A 21,951-nucleotide genomic window follows, 5' to 3' on the forward strand; every position below is an offset into this window, starting at 1 on the left:
GCTGGAAAGATTTCTTATGGGGTTAATTTTACTTCTTAGCAGAAACATTAGTCTGCTTCTTCATTTCCTTTGTGTGCACGGTGCAGGGGAGAGCAATTTAAATGAATGAAATCTGAAAGGGAGTCTTTTGCATAAATTACTACTTTGGTAGATGTAACTTTCAAGGAGAAAATATTGCACCAGTGGAAACAAATCCTTGGAAAAGAAGTGTTGCATTGTATAAAAAAGGAAGGTGTATTCTGAGCCCTAAAATGGGGATGTCCATGAATACTGTTACACTTACCATGGCACAGCTTTAGGGTGCTTCACTGCTCATGATCAAATGAACAGCAAGTATCAGTGGAGTTCAGGGCATTAATAATATCACATCCATTTTTAAGTTGCCCTCTGCTCAGTTTGTGACATTGATTCTATGCAAATGCAGCTCTGATTTTCTAGTGGACACATTAAAAAAAAAAAAAGAAGATGCAAAAAGCTGCGGCAAGGCCAGCAGCAGTTGTGTTGTGGGAGATCCTCCAGGCTGGGCAGACAGAGAGCGCTCTCATTTCAGGGAGGCTCCTCAAACCTGGGGGAAGCTTTTGGGCGAGGTGGGCACCGTTCCCACCACACGGGTCTGCCTCGGGTGGGTGCAGCCCACGCCGTCCTGCTCACCTGGGCAGTGCTGGAGGCTCCGGGGGGATTTATTTGCTGGGAAGGGCCAGCACAGGCATCTCTGAGGTAACAACCGATCCGTGTAGCCACGGGCGGTTCTGCACAGGCTCCTGGGAGGAGGGCAGAGCACCGAGCCCATGAGAGCACCGGGGTGAGGTGACGAACCCCCCTGCCCTTCCCAGCACCGCGCCGGGGGCTCCAGCGGGGAACCCCTCCCTGCCCCTCCGGCTGCGGGCCGGGACCTCCTTGGAAACGGGCTCTGTCACCAAACACTGCTCCCCTCGGAGCAGCCCGGTTACCGAATTTATCCAGCCCGGTTACCGAAATTATCCAGCCTGGGGAGCCCTCGGCCGGTCCGCGCAGGCTGAGCCGGGCAGGAGCAGCAGGAGCTCATGGCTCAGGTAAGGCCTGCGGGGCTTGGGGGCTGAGCCTCAGATCGGGGATCGCTGCTCTGATAGCTCAGCTCCTGTGCCACAGCAGGTCAGAAACACCCACCCATCCACGCTTTTCCTGCCGGGATCTGTCACCCCGGTGCTGCACACCGAGAGCTGTCACCCTCTCCAGACCGAGCCCGTTTTTGCTGTTACGCAGATCCCAGCCCCGAGCCCGCTCCCCCTCCCGGGGCTGTTGCTGAGCTGCCACGGCCATGCAGGAACGCTTTGTTTTGTTTTCCAGCAGGACGCGTCGGTTCGTCCGGATCTTCACCTGCACTATGTGCAGGCCTGTCAGAAACTGGGCCAGCCTGAAAACCCCTTAATCGCTCGTGTGCTTCAAGAAGCTGATGAAAATGAGGAAATGTAAGGCATTAACAGTGTGTTTCAGATGCTTCTGAAAGCCCTAAACAGGGTAGCGGGATGAGGAATTGAACGATGAGAAAGTTCGTGCTGTTTCAGGCTTAAACACAAATCAAATTTAGCATTTACTGCTGAAGTTCTGGTTTGACTCATCTTGACATCATCTTGGCAGAAGTTTGTAGCTCTGTATCCTTTCTGGGCAGCTTTACAAGCAGTGAAAGCAAAAAAAAAAAAAGTCAAAAATGTGCAGGATGGTGACTTTCTGTCCCTTAAAAAAGCCAAAGCCAGTGTCTAGTCATCCTAACTCCCTTCCTTTTGCCTTGCTCCTGTTTAAAAAGCCTCAGCTGCATCCAGTTACCCTCCAGCTGGTTATGCTTCCCTGAGCTGTCTCTGAATCCTGCCAAGCTACCCAAATTCTCTCTCGTTATGTGGCTAGGTAGGGGTTTCTCTTGTGGATGCTGCCGGGGTCAAAGTTAATTTTCCTTTAGGCAAAAAAACCCTGAGAAAATGAAACGGTTTGTGTTAGGTTTCGATCCGGAATGCAGGATGGAGTAAATACAGGAAAGGTAACAAGTAAGAAGATGATGAGGTAACCTCTGGGACAATCTTTATTTCCATCTGCTTTCTGTGCAAGTGTTGTTCTTGCAGGGCCTTCAGAAGGGGCAGTGCTGAGGGACAGCTTGAATCCCATTGTCTGTGCTGGTGTTACCAAAGGTGTATAACCATGGGCAAGCACGGGCACACCTCCCATCTGGAGAGGCAGCTCATTTCCCTTATCATTTTGCTTCTCCCCACGTGCTCACATTTTTATGTTGCAACAGATGTACAAAAGGGATCACATTAAAAATAGCTGGAAATAATCACCCAGTGCCTGTGCAGAGAGTTAGAGATGATGATCTGGGAGCTCTTGCCTCTGTCTTATGCCAGGCTGCATTTGTCAAAGGTAAGGCTTTTCTGTGTGTGTTTGACATTGCTGTGCTAATACAAGAAAACATGATCAGTCTTGATTTCAGTCTTAGTTCATCTTTGTTTCTTTTTGTTTAGGCATCAGTTAAATGCAGGCATGCATCTGTCACATTCCCCATTCTTTATCTTTTTCAGGTTTGGATCTTGCTTATAATGTATTGACTGATGCTGGAGCAGAGACCATGGCAACATTCCTCCAGGTGCCAAAGTGATGGTTATCTTTCAGCAACTTGTAATTTACTTGGCCATGGAAATATTTATATGTGGTGTGTTGGGGACAAGAATGCACTGGTTTGGCAAAATTCCATTAGTTCTGACTTTCACACCCCAATCCATCCTACTAGAATCTTGGGTTGTATCTGCCTTTTTATCATTGTAAAGCACTGGAATACAGATGGAAAACGGTGAGTTGTCACCTGGTTCCTGTGTTCCTAGAGCTTGGGGGGTGCCATTAAGTTCACAAAATGCACCTCAGCTTGACCACCTGCCTCATTTGGCCATGCTGAGCACATGGGATCCTGGGTGGTTCCTGTAGGCCCCATGAGGACCCCCCCATGACAGGGGGGTTTTATGCCTTTCCCTCATTATCTGCCATACTTTGACATTCTTTAACTGCTTTTCCAAGTCAGGGGCTGCCTGAAATGCACATACAAAGCTCTGGCCTTTGCTGCATCCCCTTTCTGAAAAGTAGAGGTGAGCTCTGGAGTGAACTCTCATTGTTTCCTGCTCTGTTTGTTCCCAAGGAAAACTCCTCCCTGCGGTACCTGAACCTCATGTTCAATGACCTTGGCACAAGTGGGGCAGAGCTGATAGCGGGAGCACTTCATGTGAGTGTTTGTCTGGGAGGTTTGGACAATGGCATCTCATCTCCTTGGGATATTTTTGCTTTTGATGACCAGTACTGGCTGTCCTGCCAACACCAGAGCTGGCTCAAAGGGGCCTCTGTCCTTGCTCCATTCAGCACGTTGCTGGATCACAGGGATTGCCTGTTTTCCCGAGGCAGACCTCAGAAATCAGATTTCCCACAAGGGAAAGTTGCACTGTGCTGCCATTAACACTTGATTATCTATAAAACAATTGTCTATAAACCCCACAACTCTTGCAGCTGGATTTTTTTTCTGTGTGAAAAAATGCTAAGCTACAGGATATAGAATGCCATCTGTTTTTTCCTTTCTTTTTTCTCCCCAAAAACACAGTATTACATTTGCCTGTACCTTCATGTCAATATTTGTCTTGATTCAAGATGTCTGAGACGTGTTTTCAAAACTTTGCTTTTACAGCAGCAGCACAAACCCAAGTTTGTTATTTTTGATGTGGTTTCCCAAGGAAATGAGGCTTGTTTGTAAGATTTGTTATGTTTGTGAAGGAGACTCATGTGAGCTCTTTCTTCCTCCTTCACAGTCTTTGAACCCTGAACTGATTTCAACTAAATTTGACAGGCCTCCAAAACACTGTGTAGTAGATTGTACAACCCAGGGCTTGTACAATGCTTACCAGCTTTAAATCAGTTTGATACACTGTGCATCTCAAATTCCTGCCAATTCAGGCAGAAATATTTGCCTGGATTATTTTTCATGTGAAATTTGTGGGCTTGGGAGAAACAAAAAGTTTTCAAATACTGGAGTTTTGCTTGCAGACTGTGGTGTCTTTGATGCCACCGAGAGGAGCCTGAGCCAACAGGATAAGTTATCACTTACTTATCTATGTTGTCACTTAGACACAATTCTTCTCAAAGGTTGCTTTGTCTCTGTGTGACAACCAGCAGGATTCACACACAAAAAAAGAACAGTGTTGTTTTTCAGGCCATTTTAAAGGAATTTCTTTTTTTTTTTTTTTTTTAATTTTATCTAGAGGAACACAAGTCTTGTGCACATGAGAATGACTGGAAACAAAATAGGAGACCAAGGTGGGATGTTCTTTGCTTCGATGCTGCAAAGAAACTCAACCTTGGAGAAGCTGGATCTTGGAGACTGTGATCTGGTGAGTAACCCAGTAAAATGATCAGCAATCACATAAGTCTTTCAAGGGTATTACAAGGGTCCTGCAGAGCTTAATTAGGGGGGGAATGCCATCTGTTGTCATTGATTTTACACTTTGTGACAGCCAGAGGTAACACAAGATATAATACAGCGAGGTGTGCTTGGAAAGGCACGTTGCACAAAGCACCTGGGAAGGCAGGACTGATGATATTTTAGAGCCATTGTGTCCCTGGGGATACAAGTGCTGGTCTTTCACATCCTCTGAGGTTTGTTTCTGCTGCTCACTTCTGTCATGCCAAGTCCTGTGTAATTTATGTTGAAGGATGGGCTTTTTATTCCCTGGAGAATCTTTTCCTTCTGAAGTGTGCAGTGCTGGAACCCCTGAAAGTCACCCATCCCAGAGCTCTGTTGCTCCTCTCAGGGCTCAATCCATAAAGGACAAAAGCACAGCAGTGTTAAATTGAGTAGAAAAGCACCAAATTTGATCCTGGATGGCCTGCATCCTGCTGGAGTCAGCACTGAGACTTCTTAACAGTGCACAGGGAGACTCAGGAGGGTTGGAATGGCCTGTGGATCACTTTTAAAAACCTGTATTTTTTTCCCTGGAAATTCAGAATTCACTCCTAGACTAGAGGGGGGAATAGTGAAGGTGTTATGAATACATGAACAAGAAAAGTGTAACCAGTGTAGGATTTATTCAAAAGCTTAGTATGTGTCTTCTTGGTAGGGAGTCGATTGAGAGTTGGTTTAAAATTAAGTGGCTTTGGGTGTGGACCAGCCTCATTGGAAAGCAGCATAAATAAAAATTAGTGAGCAAACCAGAAGGAAATAAAAAAATCCAGATTGACCCATACTCTAGACTCTCATTTCTCTGCACCACATAGTTGGTACTAAATTTGAATTTACCCAGTGGATGAATGTTGGGGGAACACACAAAAGCTGATTTTGTTTCATAAATCAAGAAAACCAAAATACAGGATCGATTAAATGGACAAGTATCTCTGAGATTCATTATTCTTGCTTTTTATTTTCTGAGGGGCCAAGCCACTTGTACTATTTAGTCTAATTCCACTCTGCTCTTCCACAGGCAGTTGGCATTGGTATTGTCAGAAAACCTGTGCTGTGTCTCTAAGCAGTTGACTGTTGTGCTCCAGAGGACAGGGAGGCAGAAATAATAGTCATGGGAATTTGGCAGCTTGATCTACACATTAAATAGGTTTTCTCTTAAGAGTTTGTTTGTTTTCACTTCCAGGGCCTGGACTGTCTGATAGCAATAGCCAGAGCCCTGATCCAGAACAAATCCCTCAGAGCAATAAACCTAAATCGTCCCTTACTGTACAGCCAAGAGGTACGTGAGTGACTGTGGGCTCAGCTCAGAGAGCAGCACAAGCCAAGTCAGTGCTGATGTGTTTATGGACACCTGAACTACACAGCCCTCTGGAATTCCTTGCAAACTGAAGCAAATGGTTGCAGAAACATTTAACTAGAATGTTAAATTTTAAAAAAATCTCTCTCCTGGTACATTTGTTAAATAATGGGCTGATGGAGAGGGGTTGGTATTGGAGAACCAAGTCCTCCTTCTGCTGTTCCAGCGTGGAGTTTCCTGCACTGCTCAGCAAACTGAGGGAGAAATGCTGTTTAGCAGGAAATGAGGGGAAGCACAAAGGGCTGCTGTTTGCCTGAGCAAAGACACTGCAGCAACCTCCCCCTTCCCTGGGCTGGCTGGTTTGGCTGTTTCACTCTGCTCAGCTCGTGGCTGTAGAGGGAGTGCTGTGGTGTTTTCAGCTGCCTGGCAGCTCTCAGGTGTCAGTGATAGGAACGGTGTTTTCCTGGGGTCACGAAGGCCAGATCGTCCTCAGTTCCCTAAGGTGAATTTAAGAGTTTAAACAGATTTTAGTTGTTTCTTTTCTACTAAGACAGGGCTTGATCTGCCTGATTTCAGCTTTAGAAGTCAATTTAAATTACTGCTATTGAAAACAGAGGCCAGTAAGGACCTGGTCTGGATCTGTCAGATACTATTGCCGCTGTTTCCACCTTCAACTCTGTAATTTTCTGAGGCCTCTGGGTTGTTCCCTTACTTTTGACTCCCAGTACTCACTGTTATTTCCTTAACTAAACATGACAAGTCAAGAACAAACTTCCTTTGTCTTACAGTGACAGGACATATTTTTTTCCCATAGCAGTCCTGTTTCTTTTTCATAGAATCACAGAATCATTAAGGCTGGTGAAAACCACCAAGATCATTGAGTCCAAACTTTGACCAATTCTTTCTTTTATGAAAAGGACAAAATACTTTCAATGTTAGCAAAGACTGACTCAAACATTCAGGTTTTTAAGAGCAATGACTGGAAGGAAAACTGATCAGACATAATGATTAAACGTTGATGCTTCTGATATTTGCAGGGATGTAGATAGTACTGTAAATCTGCAAATATCTTTCTAGTTTTGTTTTTTTTTTTTTTTTTAATTTCCAGCTTTATCCCAACATGTTTCATGACTATTTTTATACAATATACAAAATAGAACATTACTGCTGACCAAATCTTGCTGTTAGCTGTGTATCTCACTTGTAGTGAAGCAAGACCATATTTTATCCCAAAGTTGAGCTGAGTAAAACTGAGTGTGTGTTTGCAGGAAGAGACCACAGTCCATTTGGCTCAGATGCTGAAGAACAACCCTCCTCTCGTGGAGCTGCACTTGAGCAAGCACGAAATGAGAAACTTTGGTGTAGAGCGACTGTGTGAGGCCCTGCATGAAAACTCCAGCCTGAGATACCTTGACCTCAGCTGGTGAGAGCCGTGACCAACAGCAATTAATTCTCTTAGCATTAATTTTATTTTAAACACGTGCGTCTCTCTTGCAGTAATAAAATAACCGCCGACGGTGCGAAATTTCTGGGAGAGCTGCTAAAACACAACCAAAGCCTGGTAATCCTGGACCTGAATGCAAACAGAATAGAAGATCCTGGAGCCACGTACCTGAGTGAGGCCTTGTCTTTGCACAACAGGACCCTGCAGGCGTTAGTATCTGCACAGCTTCCCCACGCACTGCAGGTGTAGGAAACCTGGACCTGGCAGTGGCAGAACTGGCATCAAAGCTCTGTGTTTGGATGCTGATCAGAATAGTCAGGAAGTTCCAAATGTTTTGGTCTGTTTTTCCTTCTGGGGGAAAGAAAGCTGCGAGTGAGAGATTGGGTGGGATTTCTTTGCTAAGCACAAGGTGAGATGCCCCAGGACCTGTGGGACACCCTGGGGTGCTGGGGGGTGAGCCCCAGGTCTGCTCAGATCTCCCACAGCTTTTCCAGCCGCTCTAGGAGGTGTGTGTGTGTAGGGGGGAAGGCAATTCGATCTGTCAGTTCTTTCTGCATCTTTAAAGCCCAGGTCCCTGTGGGGCACAAAGGAAACCAAGAGCTGCAGGCCTTCAGAATTCTGAGATAATCAGATTCCACGCAGGGATAAGGCACTATATTTGTTGATTCTGATCTGCAACACTTAGGAAAATCCTCTATTTAAGTTTGCTTCCGGGTGAACCCAGCAGAGCTGTAATCTCTCCATCAGGGTGTCTTTTGCAGCCCGTTAAACCCTGGCAGGCAGGATGTAAAAGCTGATCAAAGGTGTTACCTGGAGCCATCAGGTTTAAGTAGCAGACTGAGGAGGTGGCGGCTCTGAGGTGCCTCTGAAAGCCTTCCAGGTTCACTAATATAAAAATAACTGCCACTCCACAAAGATCAAAGCTTAGCCTGGATAAATGCCAAGGCTCGGGCTTCAAAGCAGGCTAGAGATGAGACCTGGCCACCATGGAGCCACTGACACTGAGGAACTCCACAGTGAACAACTCTGGCTGCATGAGCCTGGAGAAACAGAGCAAGTCACAGTCCAACTGCCTTTGGCAACCTGAAAGGGCTGTTAGAGTAGGACTGGCCTTGGTACAATTACAGAATTGTATTATTAATGACAAATTAATATAGAAGTTCAATATATATTATATAATAATAACACATAGAATAAGCATAAATCATGGCTAAACTTTTATTTTTAACTAAGAGATGTGAGTTTTATGGTCTGGCACATGCACTGTGTAACTGTTGTCTCTGTTTTGTCAGGTTGTCAGTAGTAAACTGCAGTATAACTGGCAAAGGACTTACAGCTCTTTCAAATGCAATCAAATCAAACATGATACTTTCCCATATATACATCTGGGGGAACACATTTGATGAAGATGCCTGTATGGTAAGTGTTTGATTTGGAACTCCTCTGAGAGGGGGTTGGGTTTTGTTTGTTTGTTCCAATTTGGTTTTACCATGGTTGGGTGGACTACAGCAATTAGTGAACAAAACACCTGATTGACTGGGGTTTTTAAAAATATTTATAACCTGGTGGTGCTGGATTGAGACTCAGTGGAGACCAGCATACTGAAGTGATTGAGCACTCACTGTGTGTTGCCTTGTAGAGCCTTCACTGCAGTCAAAGGGAAATGTTATCTGTCATACTCCTGGTTTTATTTTCCAGTCGTTTTCCGAGCTAGTTCAGACGGGTCGCCTGAAGCCCAACTGCACAGACGTGGCCCCGTTCCAGGTGGACGGGCGAGCTCAGCTGGCAGAGCTGTCCCACGGCCTCCACAGGGAATATTACTGGGCCCCACGGCACAGGGTGGTGGCAGACAGTGCTGCCAACGCCAGCCTGGCACTGGTAGCTGTCTCAGAGTATCTGTGAGTGGGGCAGCAGCTCAGTGCACTCCACGGGCCTGAGCTTTGCCTGTCTGGTTTCCAGTAAAATAAATGATATCAGCCTCAGGTTTGCTTCATGTTGTTTCTTCAGGTTTAAGTCTAAAAGGAATCTAAAACTGCTTGAAATGGCATAATGATAAAATATTGAACAAATGACCTTCAAATGCAGTGCTAAATAATAATAATAATAATGTCCAGGCTATGGAGAGTTTATTACCATGAAAAAGTTCACAGCCAGGCAGAGCACACTGACAAAAGCTGACACCCAGGATTGCTGGGCAGCAAATCAGACCTGCTGCAGAGCAGGATTCCTGGTGGAGCTGAGAGCTTTGGATAAGTCCATTTGTTACCACTGTACTCCATATACTCTCTGCTTTTACTTAGTAATTGCATCCACTGGATCTTCTTCCCATTGTGACATTTTTAAACCAAGGTAAGTGAACTTTAGCACTAGGCCACGGTCATGGTGGAACTTCAAAGCTAATGAGTTTATTGGGATATACAAAGCCCAGTTTATTGGGATATAACATGGAATTTTGATTAACCTGAAGCATGAACCCCAGCCGAAATGACCAAGGCAGTTGTGAGAGCTGTTGTGTGTGTATGGGGTGAGTTTTTTTGCTGTTTGGTTGCTTTTTTTCCTCATTGCCCCCTGCCTCTGCCCCCAAACCCAAATGAGTCAGGCTCTGTTGCTCCAAAAAGCAGCCCAAGGGGCCTCAGAGGAAAGCCCAGAGCGGGTCTGTTTGTCCTCCACACCTGCACAGGGCCCTCCTGACCTGCAGCCACCGTGCCGAGCACAAAGTCCGTGTGTCACACACTCAACACCCTGGCTGAGAGAGGAGCTTACATTTTAACTGCTGTTAAACAGGAAGGACAGAGCAACGAGAACCACACTGGATGTGGTTGTTTGAGAAGAATCTGCATGCTGTGAACATTCCTAAGGTTTTAAACAGATAAGCCTGTACAGGTATTTTCCCCAGTGTTGCTGCTCTGGGGCAGAGCAGGTTACACTGATAGTCTACAGAAAGGCCTCTCAGTTCTGAGACAGTGGTGACTGAATTTCTTGCCAGAAACACCACTAAAAGACTCAGATTAAGGTATTTTTTCCTTATTATCTTCCTTTCCTTTGTCTGGTGAATGAAGTTCAGACTAATTTCACTGCCTAAACGAACCTTTAATTTACTTGTATGAATGACACTCATTAATCTGCTGTGGTAATGGGGAACCAACTCTTCCAAGAGCAGTATTTTACTTTTAGTGACCTGGTTAAGATGGCAACACTATCATACACAAAATGTATCAGGATAAATGGCATCTACTTTCAGAAGTGCTGGTGTATCTGTTTGAAATATCTGCGCTCTATCTGACCCCTTGTTTAACAACAACATGCTCAGCCTGGAAGAGCACTCTGCATTATTGACAATGCCCATAAAACCAGCTCATGTCTTACAGTTTGCTTTTATGTTCTCTTGTAAGAAAAGGCTGCAGAGTAATTCCTACTGAATTCTGTACAAAGAGCTTCCTGAAAACTAAAATAATTATTTGTGCATAACCCTGTAATGCTTAAAGAGGACTATGCCAGAGACTGCTATTGCTTTTCTTTCTCTGAAACCCAAACCTTGGCATCGTTTAAGAATTTATCTTGTGTTCTTTGGAATGAGAGAATTTACACAGGCTAGAAATCTTTTGCCATGTTCTAAGTTATCCCAGTAGCTAAAGCAAGCATCATCCTGCTCTGAAAACCATCTGTCCAGCTTTTAGAACTTGCTCTACTTGGCTGAAAGGCAGAATCTTTGCCCCAGTTCCCAAGGGAAGGAAGATGATTGATCCAGAAGGGCAGTGGAGCAGCACAGGTCCCCTCAACCCCCCTGTGAGGGGGTATTGTCTGACTCTCTCCCTCCTGCTTTTGGTGCAGTCATGAACAGCAGACACAAGGTGAGGGAAAATTACAAAACAAGTTTATTAAAGTCTAACATAAACCACTTCAGGCTAAATATGTACAACCCCCTCCCTTCCCAGGGGATTATAAAATTGAGAGTTGAGGTATATACAAATAACAGAGGAAAAATTGTATATACATGACATACTTTAAAAATAATTTAACCAAAAAAAAATCAGATATTAGTCCTTATCTGAACTTAATTCTGCAAGGCTTACTGAGCCTCTCTGGGATCACAGCCCTGAAATCCTTCATGTGGGACTTGTCTGTACTTGAAAACTGCTCCTTTAACAAATGATTTCAGAAAGGTTGTCATGCTTTGTGCCCCCTCACAGGCACAAACTTGGAAGTAAATGTCATACAAGGAGCTATTCTCCCCTAAATATTTCCAAGCAGCCAATTCAGAGATTTCTAGATGCAGAGAAGCTATTCAGGCAAAACTTGCACCAACCTCAGTGCAAAACTGACTGAAACAACAGACAAATAGTGCCATTGTCTCTAAATGACTGTTAATAGAATTATTAAAATTCCTTCTTTCTTCTTGCAAGGAGACATCTGCCTATGAAAATTCCATGCTTTTCCCTTATTAATCCCTTACAGAAATGACCAGTACTGTTCTGAGCCTGGTTACCTCCAAAATGAACCCAGAATCCCTAAGCCTAGGACTGAGATGTGCAGCTGCTTTCCATGCATCTATTGGCAAAAGGTACAGTCCAGACCTACAGCCTGAACACACCTACAAATATATTTATTTATATATATATATATACTTAAAATCTATATTCTAGTAAATGAATACAGTTTGTAGAGATCATACCTCAGCAGCTGAGATATCTTCATGAAAAAAAAATGAGGCTAAAAATCAAGATTCTCAGATGGGGACTCAAGAGTGCAGGTCACTAAATTATTGCTCCAAGACAAAACTACAAGCCTGTATATTCTATTAAGAAAGGTTAAAAGTGTTGTCTTGTAAAAAATAATGATTATCTTCTTGTCTATAAAGAAAACTAAATGACTAATAAAGCAAGTGTTACTGTTATAAGTATCTAAACAAATCCTGTATAAATCTAAGCACTGTATCTTTTAAAAAAGTCTGAAATCTAAGAATACAGTAACAAGCTATAATTTTAGAAATATAAAACCAGTCCAAACAAACATTGTTATGGAATGCATTTTCTATGTAGGAATGTAATTATTTTTTAGGTTTCCTTCCAGAACTAGTTCTCTCTCATGGTCATTTATCCTGGGCATGTTTATCTTCAGCTACTTTTCCTCAGGGAACAGCAGCATATCGTTAGTTTGTCTTCCAAAGCTGTTTAAATATGGAACTTATCAGTTGTAGGGTGGGTTTTTTTCTCAGTATTCATGGCTAAGCCTATGCCTGTCCCAAGATTTCTGCTCTATTTTCAGAGAGAGAAAGTAAAGAGGAAGTTTAGGACAAGCTCCACACAGTAAAGATCCCAATCTTTGGGGTTCTTCAGTCTTAAATGGCAAGGCTAAGGAATCCCTCAGGGGCTACAGCAACAACAGGAGCTAAAAAAGAGAGGAGGAAGAGGGGAAGTGCCAAAGAAACAGGGAAAAAAAATACCAGAGAACTTCATCCTTTGTCCTCTGCCAGTGCTGGGAACATCAGCTGTTCACAAACGTTGTGGGGTAGAGAGACAAAGAAATGAAAGGTCAGGCAGGTCCAGCAATAATGAGCTCCAGTGGATGGAGTGAGAGATTCCTGCATTAAGGATGATCCCACTGGACATGGCTGTACTCCTGCTGTCCGTGGCAGACTTTATCAGCAAATTTACCATATATTAAATTTAGCATATATATAAAATATGATCAAGCAGCAGGTTTTAAATGTGGCATGTACTAAGATGATCAACACAAAGAAGCAAAAGGTCTCCTACTTTATAACACGTAGGAAGAGAAAAAATAAATCTCTAGTCATGGTCAGGAGTCAAGGGATCACTTGCAGAATATTTAAATGAAATCCTACAAGAAATTTTTCAAGAGCCTGTTTAATTAAGGTGCAGATTAATTATTACTCTGTGTAGAACAAGATCAGTTAAGAGGTATCTCCTATGCTCTTCTATGTAGCAGTGTCTGGACACAAGGCATCAGTGGAAATAAATGCTAGCACCAAGTAAATAACCAGCAAGGTATAGCTTTAAATGCATTGTTGGTACAGTATGATCACTGTTTCATTACTATTTGATGATTGCTTAAATAATGCTTACATTGCTAATGGCACAAACTGGCAAAATGGAGTAGGAAAGTACTCCTGTGGTCACCTCACCTAGTCCTTTATGACCCTACCAAGACACTAAAAATGTTGCTTTTTAAGTATGTCTGTTGCTAGGAATAAAACATATCCTTACATGGGCCTTGCTAGGTACCAGTTTTGTGCATTTACTGTGGACAAGTGACATGGGAGTCAAAGCAATATACAAAAACTTCAGCTAAAACCAAACCTTCCCTGGAAGAATATCCACCTGCTCTGCTGTATTATTCTTTAATATCCCTCATGTAGTGTTCACTTACTATTTTCACAGTGAAGGGCAGGATTTATTTCCTCTTCTGTACCTCCTGTCTAGCACAAGAAGCAGCACTACAGTAAAAAAAATGATTATGAAGCTCTCATTGACACCTCACAAATCAAGTCACTGCATTTTTTTTTTGTCTCATTGACAAAATGCACGTTCCAGCTCTCCTTTTGTTGCTGTTTGTGCCAAACCCGGGGCTGTTTAGGGATATGAAAAATAAATCTGGGCCAAGATATGACAATGCTGGATTGACTTAAACAAACAAACAAACAAACAAACAAACAAACAAAGGCAACTTGTTGGAAAGAAGACCCGGTAGTTTCTATGCCATTAGGACCCTCTGACTTGCCACACTACAGAAAGAAATTAACCTTCCTTTACTTGTCTTGTCAGGAAAATACACCCAAACCTTTCTTTCCCTCTGGTCAGGCTTCACCTGCAGATGGCACTTGTGGCAGCCAGCAGCAAATCTCTGCAAGCACCTCAGCAGAGCCCTGACCGACCCTCCCCACGGACCATTCCAGCACCCTGCAGTGCAGGCTTATGAATACAGCAAATTACGACTTCCCCTTGCACCTCTGGGTCAGTACTCTTAAACTATCAAATATGGCTTAAAATATCTGTTCTCAAGTGACATTGTGACACATCAAACCAGCAGAAACGTGGGAGGAGATCTCCAAAAATACATTAACGTACGCAACAGAGAATTCTTAAGGCAGGCGTTGCTGGAAAGGAATTGTCTCCTGGAAATCAGTGTTAATTGCAAATAGAAATCTGATTGTAGATTAGCACAATTCAGCACTGCCCGATGGAAATGCCTCACAGGTGTCTTTACACCGAGGGGAAACAAAGAACAAGTCCAATTCAAAGAGCGTGACTGTTGGGTCATGTGCATTTACCAGACGTTTGGGGGTTCGCTCTGTCAGTACAGCTGCTGCAAGAAAATGAACTGAGGTTCTGAGTATCCAGTCACAGCAGACCTCAGCAGTGTTTCTGATGAAGGGGACTGGCTCCCCGTCACAGGAAGCAGCATCTGGTGCTCTTCAGTCCCGATGGGAAGAGGGAGTGCTAAAGACATCTCGGAGGGCTTCACGTCTATGGACTCCGACAAAGGGCTCTTCTGACTCTGAATGGGTTCTTGTTCGTTGAAAGAATTATCAAGTGCATTAGAATCGGGGGGAGTTTCAGGTCCTGAGTTAAAAAAAAAAAAAAAAAAAAGAGATGTTTAGAAGTTCCTGTGCAAATTCTGCAAATTCCTTCTCAGCTGACTGTCAAAGCCAACAGTTGGGATGCCAGTGGCTTCCATGTGCTGGAAAGCCAGAGCAAGCTGTGAGTGCAGTGTAAGCACTGGGAATCACATCTGCTGCTGCTTGTAGTGTGACAGCTAGAGGGATGATGCATTCCAACCTGATCTCTACTTGGCATGTACAGGAGATAACAAATCCTTAACATCCCAGTGAATGAAGGACCTTTGGAAAAATGTAATTGTGAAAGTCTTCCTTGAGATTTCCCACCCCAGAAAATCTTGGAGCCAGAGCCACCGCCAAGCATCCTTTTTTAATTAAGGTAGCAATGTACAATGTATCGTTTATCCATTGTCTTTCGAAGAAAATATTTGTTAACTCCATTGCAGCCAGACACATTAGAGATGTTATCCAGTCACTTGAGAAATGACTTTTATTCCTCACTGAAATCCGTTAATGGGCTCCTCGCAGCCTTCCTGTCTGAATGCAGCCTGTCACTGCTCTTGGATGGCTCTCTGATTAAACCACACTGGATATCTGACCCTTCCTCTTTCAAAGCATGCTCCCAAGCCTGTTATTTCAGTGCTGGGGCACTTCTGTCTGCCTTCTGTCTCTCCGTGAGAGCTGGCCTGCCCTGGCAGCTCTCCCAGCTCCCACCCTCGGGCTCTGCCAGGCCCTCCCCACACTTCTTGCTGCTCTCCCCTCACCCCCAGCTTCCTGCTGCACTGGGGCCTTCCTAAATTCAAATCTGTCTCTGCACGTGGATTTTGCTTTCTCATTCTCTCCCTCCCACTCCAGATGGGCACAGACACCTAATTTTGTATGCCAAGAGGCAGGGATTTATGGTCAAGACACGAGGATGGACAGATGATGAGGTGTATGGAGCCACTCTTGAACAAGGCTGGATACCTGGACATCTCTAAAGCAGATGCTTCTGGCTCTACTATCCAAAAATCTTTTATTTTCTAATTTGAGGCCTGCATGAGCAAAAAGATTTATTCAGCACTGGAGGCAAAAGAGCTGATGTAGTTCCTCAACCTTTCTTTGCACAAAGAACTCACCTGCGTGAACTTTTGTTTTGTGCTTCTTTAGATTTTTTATATCTGTGTAAGAATTTCCACACATTTCACAGATAAATGGTCTTTCACCTGAAAAAATATTGGTTTGGTAGTTAGAACAACCTTGACATTGAAAGAAAATACAGTTAGAGATGTACAATAATGGCTTTCAACGCTGGATTTTAAACCACAACTTTGTAACTCTTACTTTGTCTGTGTGTATTCAGAATAAAATTGTTTCCAGAATAACAGTTTAAAATAAAGCAAGAAGACCTTGACCATTTTAAGTAAAGCCTTGATCATACATAAACACCTACGCTGGTGCACAGACACTACTCTCAAAAAAGCAATTAAAAAAAAATGAATGAGTTTTTTCTTCACGTTATGTTAGCCCAGAGATGCATAAATTAAGAAACTCTGGTATAGCCCAACACTTTGCATTTTAAAGGCAAAAGGGTAAAGGTAGAATGTAATTTATAGTGCAGGAAGCAGCTTGTCTGAAAACTGACCTGTATGGGACCGAAAATGTTTATTGAGCTCTCCAGAGGAAATAAAACTCTTTTCACAAATGCCACAGATATATGGCTTCTCTCCTAAAGGAAACACGAGGACTTTGTTATTCCAATACATAAACCAGAATACACACACAGAACAAATCAAAATGAAACAGAGGTATGTCCAACAGGAGAAAGAGCTCACTAAACTGGAATTAGGGGAAAAAAACACAAGAAAGGAGCTGGATGACAACTCCAGAGATAACTTGTGTGTCATCACCCATCTCCAACCCTTCTTGCAGGATCCAGCCCTCCCTGACCGGGCCTGTTTGTGCTCCGTCCCTCCCAGCTCTGGGGTCCTGTCCCCCCTTACCTGTGTGTTTGCGGGAGTGGGTGATGAGGGAGCTGGAGACAGCGAAGGCTTTCCCACAGCTGTCACACACGTAGGGCTTCTCCCCGGTGTGGCGCCGCACGTGGTAGGTGAGGGTGCTGGCCTGGGCAAAGCGCTGCCCGCACCGGTCACACACGTACGGCTTCTCCCCGCTGTGCTTCCTGGAAAACAACGCCCCAGTCACCTCCAGGGGGGAAGGGAAGCAGCACCCGCTGCTGAGGAACCTGCCTGTCAGTGCTTCATCCCCAAAGCTCCTGCTGCTAACGGTCTGTGATGCAGCAGAGATGTAACAACTGAGTCTGGTTTGACTCTGCAGTTCTCGCCGAGTGAAACTCACGGCCTGTTCCATCTGGGATCAGCACATCCCTGATTTCCATGGCAGCTCAACTGAAATACAGGCCCTGCCCGTGTAACATGCACTATGGGAACTCAGCATGCTTTGCATTTTAGTGAAAGACAAGATGACGATTCCCAACAAGGGAATGCCATTCCTGCTCCTGCCAGCAATGCCGAAAGCCACAGACAGCTGCACAGACAGCAGCGAGAACTGCTCTGTCACTCCCCACCACGGAACTCAATCCTCTGTGGTGCTGCAAGCACTTTGAAACAAACCACAGGGATAGCAGTGCACAGGCTGCAACACTCATACAGCACAAATCTCCTCCCTAAGGAGCAAGTACAACCATGCAATTACTCTGCTAGGCACTGTGAGAGAAGTGCCACGAGAAAAGTGGGAGGAAACGCCAAAATTCCGTGAGTGTGTAACTCTTGCTCACACTGGACTAAAGGGTTCTATTTAAACAGACCCAAGGAGGACAAGCATTTGCAGGATCTCCCCTGTGCCCACCTGGCGTGAATCTTCAGGTTGCTGGAGGTCGCGAACTGCAGGTTGCAGACGTCACATTTGTAGGGCTTCTCCTCCCCGTGATGCATCCGGCTGTGGAACACCAGCTGGCACTTCTGAGCAAAGCCCTTGTCACACAGTTCACACTTGTATGGCTTCTCCCCTGGGGAAAAGGAACACCCTTGTGCTCTCTGTGTTCACCTAAGAAAGCTTTGCAATCCATGACCCGAGCAGGGCTCAGGTGTCTGATCTAATACTTCTTACAAATAACATCTCGGGACATCCTGTAATCAGCCCACTGAAGTGGAACGTGCTCGGAACACAGAGGATAACAAGACTGTTTTGTAACACATTGTGTTTGTGGGGAAAAAAAAAAAGGTAATAATGTTTTTAATAGTGCCACTTTCTCCACGTTATTTTAAGAATGCTGCTACCGTGTTTTCAGACTTTTTGCCAGTTATGTCTGTTCATCATTCAAAATATTCAAGATGAACCAGTAAATCATCTGCTTTTTCTTGCCTGCCCAACAGCAATAAGTCTTCAGTGAACAGCCTAATGCTCCCTAATTTCTTGTCAGTGTCTGCTGCAGGTACTTCTCTGACTAGTCATGTTCTCTTAGTGCTGAACAGTCTCCTGCAAGGGCTTGTGCAACTCTGCAGTCCCAGATGACAGTAAAAAAATGCCTTTCTCTGTCGTTCTGTGGCAGTGCATGATCAAACCACAAACTCAACAACTCACAAGTATATTGGGTACATAAAAACTTCAAAACTAAAAGTATCAGACATCTAATGTGCCACTTAGCAATCAACACCATGGAATTCCCTACCCACTCATGCAGAAATTCCCAGGACAATACCCTCAGAAGTACAAAGTACAGCTGACATCCCTGCCAGCACCATCCCTGAATTCTACTCACAGTCAGGCTCCAGCAATTTCTTGTTCATCATCTTTTTAAGTCAGACATGTTGTTTTAAAATGCTTAAGCATTTCTAACTGATTTCTTTTTGATGCTTGATATGACACAAGCTCCTGGTAATGTTACTGAATGCACCATCACACGTTCCAGCTGTATGTTTTACTAAATGAAATCTCAAATGCTGTAGTAATTCAGCCAACCTCCCCACCTGTTTTTGAAGACCCTAAGGGACAACTTATTTGGAACAAGATTGCATTTTTTCCACACTTTTGTTCTCAAACATGTATTATGTTTTGAAGTTTAAAAAAAAGCAACAGGAGTTGTAGTATCAAATACAGCAAGACTTTCATGCTCTATTGACAGCAGCTTTTGGTACTCCATCACTCTACAGAGCTAAAGCCAGCTCTTCTGAGTCTCTCCAGAAACCAAGATGCTCAGACTTACAAAGTCCTCTCTAGCTACTAAAAGTACAAACTATGACTTTGTACTGAAAAAGGCTACCAGGATATCAGGACTATCCCAACAAACAACATTTCAAGAGGAAGGAGTCAGAACGCAAAGATCTTTCTAGTCCTGCGCTCAGAGGCCGTGTGTGATTCCAGGCCTCCACAGCCCACCAGGCCAAAGTCTTACCTGTGTGAGTTCTTACATGTGTTTTCAGCTGGTTGCACTGGGTGAATGCCTTCCCACACAGCTGACACACGTAGGGCTTCACCCCCTTGTGTATCCTCATGTGCCGGCGGAGGCTGCTCGCCTCCGAGAACACCTTCCCACACGTGTTGCACACTGGCTTGGCTTTGGAGTACTTCTGGTCCAGCTCCTCTCCCGAGCTCTCCAGCTGGTAAGAGCCCTTGTCACTGGCTATGTTGGACATGCAGTGCTCCTTCAGGGCACAGCTCTGCTGAGGCTTCCCCCGTTTCTGTTTGGCTGCCATGGTCTGGGTCAGGATGTCCTGCGCTGCCAGCGTCTCGCTCTCCCCCACGGCCGCCAGCTGCAGCTCGGAGCTATCGCTGCCCTGGGCAGCCTGCTCTGTTATCTGCGTGGCCAGTTTGTTCGCGTCTAAAAACATCTCCACGGACGTGTTCTCGGTCACATCGTTCTGGTACGGCAGGGATTTATTCTCTGCGCTTTTGGGGGGGCTGAAATTCTTCTTCCGCTTTTTGGGTTGAGGCGATTTCTTGTCCAAAGCTGCTTTCTTTGCCAGGGGTTGAACCAGCTCTGCAGCAGCAGCAGCAGCAGCAGCATCCGCTTTCTCCCGATTACTGTAATCTCTGAGAGTCAGAAGGCAAGTCTGCTGATTCATTTCAACGTTCCCAGTGATACTGGATGTCTCTGTGGAAGAGGGATTAGCAATGAAAGCAAAGTCCTCCATCTTGATCTTGCACTTCGTGACCACTTCTTCCACTTTGAGATAGTCGGCAGCCTGGTGAATCTCTTTGACATTCCAGCTGCAAGGGAACAAGGCTTGGGTGAAACATTCTGGACAAATTGTTCTGCACCGACTGTATCACACACAGGGACACAGAGCTACAGAGAAGTTACACTGTCAGAAAATATAACTTTGAGACCACACAGCAAGCTCCAATCTCTCAGTGCTGCAGCAACACAGGGCACTAAACTGTCAATTCCTCCTGAGCTGAAGTCATTGTCTAGTGGGGTCTGCACACTCTCAAACTGAGGATTTTATTTTCACAGCACAAAGTGACAAAGCACTGGAGAATAAAATGAATAAAGTGCCATCCCATAATCCTTCTGGCAAAAGCATCAGGGAATTCACCAGCAGCACATTCACCTCAGCAATTCTGTGAGGCAGGTACTAATCTTGTTTCATAAAACGATCTACAAAGAGTCTTAACTCCGTATCAGCTGCACACAGACACCACCAACACCTCATTTAAACCACTACACTCTGGTTTTTCAGTTATTACAGCACAGGCCTTGATGGGGGCAAACACTTTTTCTGTGACTCCTTTTGTAATATGAGATTTTAAGTAACAGATCATGCAAATTCTGACAAATGTGATCTTTTAAAATCATGCCTGTCCTCATCCATTCCTCAGACTCTCTACCACACACACAGGTTCTGTGTGTTTTTGCAAAAAAAGACTACTGTAATTCACTTCCAAAAAGAACACACTGGTCCTTCCCTCTCCTGGTAATGGTGCAGGATGATTAACCCCTTCTAACCTAGACAGAAAGAGCTGGAGACTGGAACTATCAACCAGTGAAACATCAGACAACACCCCTTTGTTTTGGCACTCCCGTGACAGGTGGTATTTTAAAACATGGCAAACAGATGAACTTCAAGTTGTTAATATGTATCACATCCACTGTTCCACCAGAACTTCACACAAAGAATCCAGTTCTGGCTTACCACAAAGTTTATTTATTTCCCTACTCCCTTCCCTCCTCTACCAGCGTAAATTACCTGTCAAGGTTTAGGTTTCCCGTATAAATAAATTCCAGGAGCTTTTGGAAGCCATCAGCTTTCACTTGTGTCTGATCCAGGACAACATTATTGTCAGATGTGTCCCTGTAGAAGGCCCCGAAGTACTCGCTGAAGGAGGCGAGCACGTTCCTGTGCGCTTTGAACTGGCACTCCCCGATGACCACGGTGCAGTCGCAGAGGAATCCGGCCTCTCGCTGCTTGTTCAGCCTCTCCAGCAGGTGCTCACAGTGATGGGAATACTGCATTTTGAGAACGCGCTGCAGCCGCTTTGTTCTGACCTGCGAAAGCACAAAAAAAAAAAAGAAAATTATTTACGTGCAAGACGCCACTCTGTTTTGCCCTCAACAGCTAATGATTACAGAAGAGTCGGTGTCCGTGATCACCGAGGGCAGTTGGAGCGGCAGAGGGATGGAGGATCCTCCTGTGCTCGGGGAGCCGCCGGTTTCAGGACAGGAGGCGAGGGGGGCGGGCAGAGGTTTTGTGCTGCCCCTGCCCCGCCGGGCTCAGCCGGGCCGGGCTCAGCGCCTGAGCTGTCCCGCCGTGTCACACCGGGCTGGGGGAGCGCCGACCCCGCGGCTCGGACCGACCCGTGCACCGGGTCTGGGCGCTCCCCGGGGCATCACCGGGCCGGCCTTTGGGGCCGCCGAGGGAGCGAACGAGGAGCGGGACCCGCAGCCCCCCCGGCCCGGCCCCGCCGCCGGACGGCTCGGAGCCCGCAGCGCCCTCCCCGGCCCCGCGTTCCCCGCTGTCCCCCCGTGTTCCCCGCTGCCCCCGGCCCGGCCCGGCCCCCGCGCACCTGCCGAGGGAGGGAGGGAGGAGGGAGCGCTGCCCTCAGGCCGCCATGTCCCGCTGACGCCGCCGCCGCTTCCGGGACGCGAGTTCCGGCCGGGGGCCCCTCGGGAAACAGGGAAACAAGACGGGTTTAATGTGATGATCCCGCCGGGCCGCTCCGCGGGTTTAATT

General features: G+C 45.4%; 2 protein-coding genes across 2 annotated transcripts; one reads left to right on the forward strand and one right to left on the reverse strand.

Moving 5' to 3' along the window:
- The first annotated feature begins 1,409 nt into the window (after positions 1–1,409).
- On the forward strand, positions 1,410–9,227 carry LRRC34 (leucine rich repeat containing 34). The gene is made up of 9 exons (XM_050308213.1): positions 1,410–1,448; positions 2,547–2,611; positions 3,155–3,238; positions 4,263–4,391; positions 5,643–5,738; positions 7,025–7,179; positions 7,254–7,409; positions 8,493–8,619; positions 8,899–9,227. Exons 1-9 carry the CDS (start codon positions 1,433–1,435, stop codon positions 9,100–9,102), a joined length of 1,032 nt encoding a protein of 343 aa, XP_050164170.1. The 5' UTR covers positions 1,410–1,432; the 3' UTR covers positions 9,103–9,227.
- Positions 9,228–11,052: 1,825 nt separating this feature from the next.
- On the reverse strand, positions 11,053–21,841 carry MYNN (myoneurin). Its single transcript, XM_050308411.1, has 8 exons — positions 21,785–21,841; positions 20,968–21,266; positions 19,173–19,987; positions 17,627–17,786; positions 16,762–16,940; positions 16,404–16,487; positions 15,898–15,984; positions 11,053–14,783 (listed from the first exon to the last, which is right to left on the reverse strand). The coding sequence occupies exons 2-8, from the start codon at positions 21,231–21,233 to the stop codon at positions 14,515–14,517; spliced, it is 1,860 nt and encodes a 619-aa protein (XP_050164368.1). The 5' UTR covers positions 21,234–21,266; positions 21,785–21,841; the 3' UTR covers positions 11,053–14,514.
- Positions 21,842–21,951: the final 110 nt, after the last annotated feature.

This window comes from Myiozetetes cayanensis, unplaced genomic scaffold (genome assembly GCF_022539395.1).
Source record: "Myiozetetes cayanensis isolate MyiCay16 unplaced genomic scaffold, myiCay2020 scf13, whole genome shotgun sequence".
Classification (NCBI taxonomy): domain Eukaryota; kingdom Metazoa; phylum Chordata; class Aves; order Passeriformes; family Tyrannidae; genus Myiozetetes; species Myiozetetes cayanensis.